General features: G+C 36.4%; 1 protein-coding gene across 1 annotated transcript; it reads right to left on the bottom strand.

The window, feature by feature from the left end:
• Positions 1-3,010: 3,010 nt before the first annotated feature.
• LOC145007046 (putative mitochondrial protein AtMg00820) lies at positions 3,011-3,475 on the bottom strand. The gene has a single exon (XM_078966049.1). The coding sequence runs from the start codon at positions 3,473-3,475 to the stop codon at positions 3,011-3,013; it is 465 nt and encodes a 154-aa protein (XP_078822175.1).
• Positions 3,476-8,515: the final 5,040 nt, after the last annotated feature.

Raw genomic sequence — 8,515 nt, forward strand, 5'->3', positions numbered from 1 at the left:
CGGCCGTAAACTCAAGAGTTTACAACCGTAAACTCCATGTATGAGGTTATATGGATAGTAAACTCAAGTATAGGGTCCTTTGGAACCCTAAACCCAAGTGCCTTGTCCCATAATAGCTTAGATGCAATCCTTAGGGCTTATAACACTTAAATAAAGTGTTTATTATGTTCTAGGATGTCTTAACATTATTAATTAGTAATTTAAGACTAATTGAGTGCATATATGTGTGATTATATGTTCATTAGGATCGTAGTGTGTGTATAAGTCCTCACTTGACACCTAACAATCCTACACCATTCAGTTCATCCAAACCACCATCTACAGGTGAGTTCATACCCCAAATCAATGTTTTAAATGATTTTAAATGCTTTAATGGGGGGGGGGGATACAAGTAGAAAAAACATGTTATTAAATCATATATATCTATTTTATAACTGTGTTTTTCATTCAACAGATTTCACATACTACAAAATGTGATGCATGAAATGGTTTTCTCTCTTAAAAATACTTTGTTATCAAATGTATTAGTTTTGAAATGTTTATTAAAATGACATCAAGTCACTTTTATTATTGTTCAAAACTCTTAGATGTCTTACAAAACCATTTTCACATTCTTGAACTAAACCTACGCATATACGCTTATATTCTTATATATGTATTGATGTTATAGTTTTCGTCTTTCATTTAGCTTCTCACACTCTTGTGTTGTAAGGGTATATAAACCTACTTGAACAACCAATTACCTTTCAGTTAACTATCATAGGGATAGTTAGAAGATATCAAACATTATTCCTATTACAAGGAATCACACAAGAGTCAGTTCATTCATGAGTCTTTACTAGTACATTACTTGATACATGAGTACCTTTACATATGCTTACATGATACATAAATATGCTTACATTAATGCATTACATGAATACCTTTACGTAGATACATCTACCTGTGTATACTTACATGAATACTTGAAACTCGATTCGTAAAGATGATTTATTAGTACCTTCAGTAAATTATCCAGCACATCCCTGTGTATACTTACATGAATACTACGAATGCCTAAGGTTATTACTTATATTAAGAGAGAGTTACGAGACTAACCATTCCTGGAACATACTGTTCGCTACCGAGGTTAATTGGACAATCTTCGGATGTTTATTAGGTTATTTATTTCACTTACAGGGATGTAAAGTCAGTTACATGACTAACCATTCCTGGAACCTACTGTTCGCTATAGAGGTTAATTGAACGATCTTCGGATGTTCATTAGGTTATACCTTTCGCTTCGGCGATGTCGTGTTAGTCATGGTAATCCAGGAATAACGCTTACATGATTATACTTTTTCCTGTTTACTTTATCTTGTGATACTTTCACATAAACGATGAGTTTGACTAAGTACTTTAGTACTAGTCAATAGAAGGAAAAACTATCATTTTAGTTACAAAACATTCGGGTCTTATTTGAAGACTACATTTCATAATAATAGAAAATAAGGGATTTTCTAGGGCTTTTCATACTTATATCAACATTTTCATTTAAAGGTTTACATGACTTTTAAAACAATTTTTCAAAGCAAGTCAATGACACCTAAATACTTATGAATTCACCAGCTTTAAAGCTCATACTCTCTTTCAAAATAACTTGTTTTGAGAAGACGGAGCAGACAAGTCTCGTCTTTTTTTTTTGATTATATATTTTTGGTGTCTTATTTCAATGAAAGAACACACATGTATTAAAACTTTACTTATAGTGCAATGGATGATGTTGTTGCTTGTTTACTATTTTACACTGTTGTGATACTGTACATGAAGTCCTCCACCCCTGAACGTTTCCGCCGTTCGTGGTTTTGGGGTGTGACAAATACCTTTCCGAATTTGAATTCTGGGATGTTATTATGAAGTAAATTCGGAGTTGAAAACTACGAAGACTATATGGCCTTGACATAGTGAATGCTTAGGGTGAACTGATCAGCTCAACACTCAAGAGATAATTAGAAATAAAGACAAGTAAAATGATCCATTGTATTCATAAGAAAAATAGTTCCGAGGATCTGGCATCATCATACCCATTTTTTTCAGAAAACCCTTGAATTTGGTTTCGTCTAATGCGTTAGTAAAGACATCAACAATCTCATCGTTAGGTGGAACAAAAATAAGTTCAACGTTGCCATTTAGAACATGAGTGCTGAATCGGTAACCATAATCTAGGAGTTGGGATTTCATCTAAAGAACTTGAGAGGTCCACCATGCAACAACAATGTATTGAGCTTCGGCTGTAGAGAGAGCAATATAGTTCTGTTTTTTGGATGACCAGCTGACTAATCGACCACCTAGGAATTGACATCCTCCGGATGTACTTTTCCTATCAAATTGAAGTCCACCATAGTTTGAATCTGAGTAGGCTTGGAGAAAGAAACTCTCATTTGCTAGGTACTATATTCCAAGATTCTTAGTGCCTTTAAGGTATCAGAAAATTTGCTTAACAGCAAAAAGATGAGATATCTTGGGATTGACTTGAAATCTGACACATATGCATGTGGAAAACATGATATCCAGGCGACTAACTGTAAGATAAAGTAGAGATCCAATCATTCCTCTATACTTCTTTTCATCAACTACAACACCTGAAGGATTAGCAAAGACGTTGTGACTAAAGCCCATTAGTACACTGGCAGAGGTACAGGTGTCCATAGAGTACTTTTTGAGAAGTTAAGAAATGTACTTCTCTTGGTGAATAAAGATTCCTCGGTTGGTCTGTTTGACTTGGAGACCAAGAAAGAAACTTAATTCCCTATTCATGCTCATTTGGAATCGTTTGATCATTAAGTTGGCAACGTCTTCAACCATGGATGAATTTGTAGATCCAAAAATAATGTCGTCCACCTAAATTTGAAGCAGCATGAGATGTCTTCCATTTGATCTTCGGAATAAGGTCGGATCTAGAATTCCTCTTTGAAGGCCAGGGCGCTTGACAAAGTCAGTAAGGGTCTCGTACCATGCGAAAGGAAATTGCTTAAGGCCATAGACAGACTTCCAGAGTTTGAAATAGTAGTTCGGAAATGTGAGATTGATAAAACCGGGGGCTCTTGAAGATATACTTTTCTGTCAAGTTCACCATTAAGAAAACCAATTTTAACATCCATTTGGTAAACTTTGAATCTTTTATTAGCAGCATAGGCAAGGAAGATTCTGATAGCTTCAAGTTGTGCAAAGGAGCAAATGTCTCATCATAATTGAGGCCTTCAATCTGACTAAACCCTTTGGCTACCAATCTTGCTTTATTTCGGATTATGACTCTTGCATCGTCTATCTTGTTGTGAAATACCCATTTTGTGCCGACAATAGGATGGTTTAGAGGAGGAGGTACGAGAGTCCATACTTCATTTCGGTCAAATTCTGCCAATTCTTCTTTGATGGTTGTGATCCAATCAGCATGCTCTAATGCTTCCTTAATGGATTTGGGTTCGATCATGAACATGAATGCTGAAAAATGACATTCATTTTGGATACTTGAGGCAGATCGAGATTGTACACCAGCCTTGAGGTTTCCAATCACCTGGTTTGGAGGATGATCTTTGGTCCAAACATGCAATCTTGGAAGTTCTTGAGAAGCAGACGAGCCAATATCAACAATAGGTTTGAGTTGCTCCCCCTAAATGATTTGAACTTGAGGATGATGCTACCCCTAAACTTCTGAACCAGAGAGATCAACAACATCATCAGAAGGGAACTCAAAGAACTTTTCATTATCATCAATGTTGATTGGATTAGAGTCATCAAAATCAATAGTTGAATCTTGGAATGCATCTACATTTGATTCAATAAAGGAATGAAAATTCTCCCCCTCAACCTGAGAAGGTTGAAATGGTTCGGAATCAAATGCAGGGAGGCTTGGAATTGTACTGTAGACATTTTGAGAGATGGGAGCTTCAGGAGTCGGAATTAAGCTTTGCCTTGCTCGAGATTCCGAATCAAGGGCTATTCCGGACAGTCCAAAGAGAGTATCAAAATGAACTTCATGAATTACTTGGATGTTTGGACATTCCGGGGAAAGAGCATCAGACTCCATGATGTGAGTTGTAACATGAGTAGGATTCGAAATCCGAACAATGTTGTCATCATAGGTAACATCAAAACTTTCTTCAATAACACAACTACATCGGTTGAGGACCCGATAAGACTTTGATTTAGAGGAGTAACCAAGAAAAATTGCTTCGTCAGCTTTGGGTTGAAACATGGTAAGCTGATCACAATTGTTCTTAATGAAGCGTCAGCCTCCGAAGACATGTAGGAATGAGATTGTAGGCTTCCGGCCATTCATTGCTTTGTATGGTATTTTGTTGAGGCGACGATTTATGATGCTTCTGTTCTGAGTGAAGCATGCAGTAGAGACAGATTTAACCTGAGATAGAGTGGAAGATTTGCGAAATTGAGCATTGATCGAGCAACTTTGAGAATATTTCTATTTCTTCGTTCAACTACACCATTTTGTTGAGGAGTATATGGAGCAGAGAAATTGTGGTCAATACGCTTTTCGGAAAGGAACTTTTCAGTGGAGGAATTTGTGAATTTCGAACCATTGTCACTTCGGATACGTCTGACTGGGATCTTAATGAGAACTTCTATTCCTTTGAAGAAATTGATGAGTTCGGAGACAATTTCTGAATTCAGCCTGAGAAAGAAGACCCAAGTGAACCTAGTGAAATCATCGACAATCACAAGAATGTACTTTCTGTGATGCAAACTTTCCACTGTTGATGGTACACATAAATCGATATGTAGAAGTTCTAGAGGTTCTGTAACATATTTTTCAATGATGATAGGATGACCTTTCTATTGCTTGCCACATTCAAATGAAGCACATAAATGATCATTTTCAAATTTAAGGAGTGTCAGACCTCGGACCATATATCCTGACACAAGATCCTTCATGTATCTAAAGTTTAAGTATGCAAGTCTTCAGTGCCACAACCAACTAACATTAGGAACTGGTTTGGAGAGTAAGCACAACTGGGGCTTGCCAATGATCATGTTGATATCGAGAGGTTACATGTTCTTGTTGCGATGGGACTTGATTAAACATTCGCTTCGGTCTTGGGTCATGATGTAGCTGTGTTTCTTGCAAAATGCAACTTGACGATTTACATCAGTGAGTTGAGCCACACTTGTCAAGTTGTGCTTTAGGTCAGCTACTTATGCCACATTTGAGATATAGAAGTTGCCACTGGTAAGAATGTCATAACCTTGGATTTGAGAGTTTCAATTTTTTCCATATATTACATAGACAACATTTGATGAAAGCTTTAGATCTCGTAGAAAGTTATTTTGCCTCGTCTTGTGCATGGAGCAAGCACTATCAGTATACCATATTATTTCCTGCTCCGAAGCACGGAGTGCCTGCAAAATTAGTGACCGATGGAGTTTTTAGGTTGACTTAGGTTTTTGGACAAAGACATGAGTCTTGGGTTTCAAACGGGACTTATGAACAACAGAAGATCTAGAGGGTATGTTCCAAGATTCTTTAGGAAGCATATACTGAAGGACAACGTTCTTTCATCAATCCAATAGTCATACTCAATGACATGAACTGATTTTTTCGGAGTCATTTTTTCTTTAGAGAGAGTTTTGAATTTCTACACAAGATTTTGTTTAGGAGAGTTTGAGGAACTTGTATTTTTTGGTTTGTTAGACGACACACTAGTTTTTGAAGAATTTGATTTAAAAATTTTGCCATCAGTTTTAGCTATGAAAACCAAGGAAACATTCCGAGAGGGAGTGTTTTGGACAGTTGAACCATGTTCACGAGTTTTGGGTGGAGTGGTACTGACTCCAGTCTTGCGTTGTGCAGTACTGGGAGAACTTGATGGTCTTTTAAGTGTCCCAGTGGGAACAAAGGAGTTTTGTCTTGGTGTGGAAGAGTTAGGGTTCCGATATACACTCTTTTTGGAGTTTTCAAGGAATTGATAGTTTTATCTGGACCTAACTTCCTTCTTGTGAGCATTTCTTGCTTCCACTTTAGGATCTATGACATGCTTTCTATTGAGCATTGGTTTTTTCTTTGATTGAGATACAGACTTTGAGGTTGTACCTTGTGACAGCCCGAAATTTCCATTTGTACGAACATTATCTATTCAATAGAAGCTAGTCCAGTTTCTATGATTTTCAGACTTGTCCGAACAAGTTTCTGTACATTAGGGTTTACATTTCTGGACATATCAGGAGAGTGGATGCTCCTGTAATTGTGAAACTTGAACATTGGTAAGTTTCATAATGTTATAGTCCGACTTACGGAATAAAAATATTTTCTGTCAAAATATTCCAGGACTATAAATAGACTTCTGAATTTAATTAATTGATTATTCACAATTCCAACTAGAGAAAAGCCAATTCTCTCTGACGGATCTTCGGGTTTTCATCCCGGATTGTGAGTCTACTTTCCTAAATGTGTGTTAATGTTTGTTAAATGCTTTATAACATTGTTACATGTCCAAAATCATCCAAGATCACAAGACTTTTGGAGTTTACGGCCAAGGGTTTCTTGGGCCGTAAACCCCATTTCCAAGGGACAAGTGTGCCCTAACTCACCCCCTTAAGCCTAAGGACTTTAACCACTAATACTTGTGCTTATTTTGGAATTTAAAACAATTCAAAATGATAGATTTATAGGAGTTTATGGTCAAGGAAAGATCTTGGGTCGTAAACCCCTTTTCTAAGGGTAAAATGCACCACAAACACCCCTAAGGCCTTAAGACAATTTACCTTGAACACATGGGACTTTAATGGAGAACAAAAGACAACATAATCACTCCTTAAAAGGAGTTTACGGCCAAGGAACATATCTTGGGCCGTAAACTCCAAGTGATGACCTAAATGTGTGCATCCTGTCCCCATTAGCCTTAGATAAAAGCATGGAAGCTATCCTACACATGCAAGGGCCTCAATGAATTTAAAACAACACCCCATAGGAGTTTACGGCCGCAAACTCTAGGGGATATGGTCCTTTAGCCGTAAACTCCCCAAAGGAGCATTCCAAGGCCTTAAACTACTTCAAGTATTATTCCAACAAGGCTAGGCTTATTCTAGGCCCAAGATAAGACCTCAAAACACCCAAAACCTCCATATGAGGAGTTCACGGCCGTAAACCTATGGGTTCATGGCCGTAAACTCCAATGGGTAGGGTTTGTTGGGTGGTGAACTCATATACAAGGCCATTTGTGCTTTAAACCCTTTTGCCTTGTCCCGTATTAACTTAGATGCAACCATTATACAAAGTGTATACATGTTCCTAATTGTGTTAACTTACTTTGTTAAGTTATTATGTGGCTAATTAGTTATATATATGCATATTATATGATAACTAGGCTCGAACGTGTGAACAAGTCTCCGTTTGACACTTAGCACGGTACCCGATACATCAATAGAATCTACTCACCACATGTGAGTTTATACCCCTTTAATCAACCTTTGAAATACTTTTAAATGTTTTAAATACCTTATGGTGGGGAATACAAGTCAAATACTTATAGTTATTATATCAATCACATGTGATTGCATTAATCACATGTGATTAATAACTAGAAAACCAATGATTTTATCATTGTTCAACTGTTTATCAAACTGTTTCACTTCAAATGTTTTACAAACTCTTTTTACTTATCAAATGCTTTTATTAAACTTTGTTTTACTTCTTATAAAATGCATGCCCATATATATATGTGTGTATATATATATATATATATATATATATATATATATATATATATATATATATATATATATATATATATATATATAAGTAATGTTTAAAGGGCTTAGGAAAGCCATCCGCCCTATTTCCTTTTCCTCGATTTGGATGTGGTCTGGTGGGATTTCGGGTGACCATCCGAGGGTCGTTTCCATATTAGTTATATATCATATATACATGTATAGACATAAAAGTACTTCCATATTCATATTTACCAGTACATCAATAGCTAGTTACCATCGGGGTAACACAATACATATACAACTATACTAGAAACAATACATATACAATGATGCTAGAAACAATACATATACAATGATGCTAGAAACAATACATATACAATGATGCTAGAAACAATACATATACAACTATACTAGAAACAATACATATACAATGATGCTAGAAACAATACATATACAATGATGCTAGAAACAATACATATACAATGATGCTAGAAACAATACATATACAATGATGCTAGAAACAATACATATACAACTATACTAGAACGAGAAACAATACATATACATGAATACTTTATTATTGTGATTTAAATCGGAGCATGAATTAACTGTCATGGCTCGAGTTGTAGCCAGAATTCTCTTGAAGGGAGAGCGTGCGTTTGCGTATAGATCTATACTGGATTGACAATCCTACACCTTGCTGCTAGCTCCAGCCGGACCTGCAGGTCTGCGGGTGCCAAACGTCATTCCGTTATTACGACCATTCATTTGTCGTTGTTACTTGTCGATAGTATGGTGCAATTTATCATGT

This window comes from Lactuca saligna, chromosome 7, assembly GCF_052625555.1.
Source record: "Lactuca saligna cultivar CGN05327 chromosome 7, ASM5262555v1, whole genome shotgun sequence".
Classification (NCBI taxonomy): domain Eukaryota; kingdom Viridiplantae; phylum Streptophyta; class Magnoliopsida; order Asterales; family Asteraceae; genus Lactuca; species Lactuca saligna.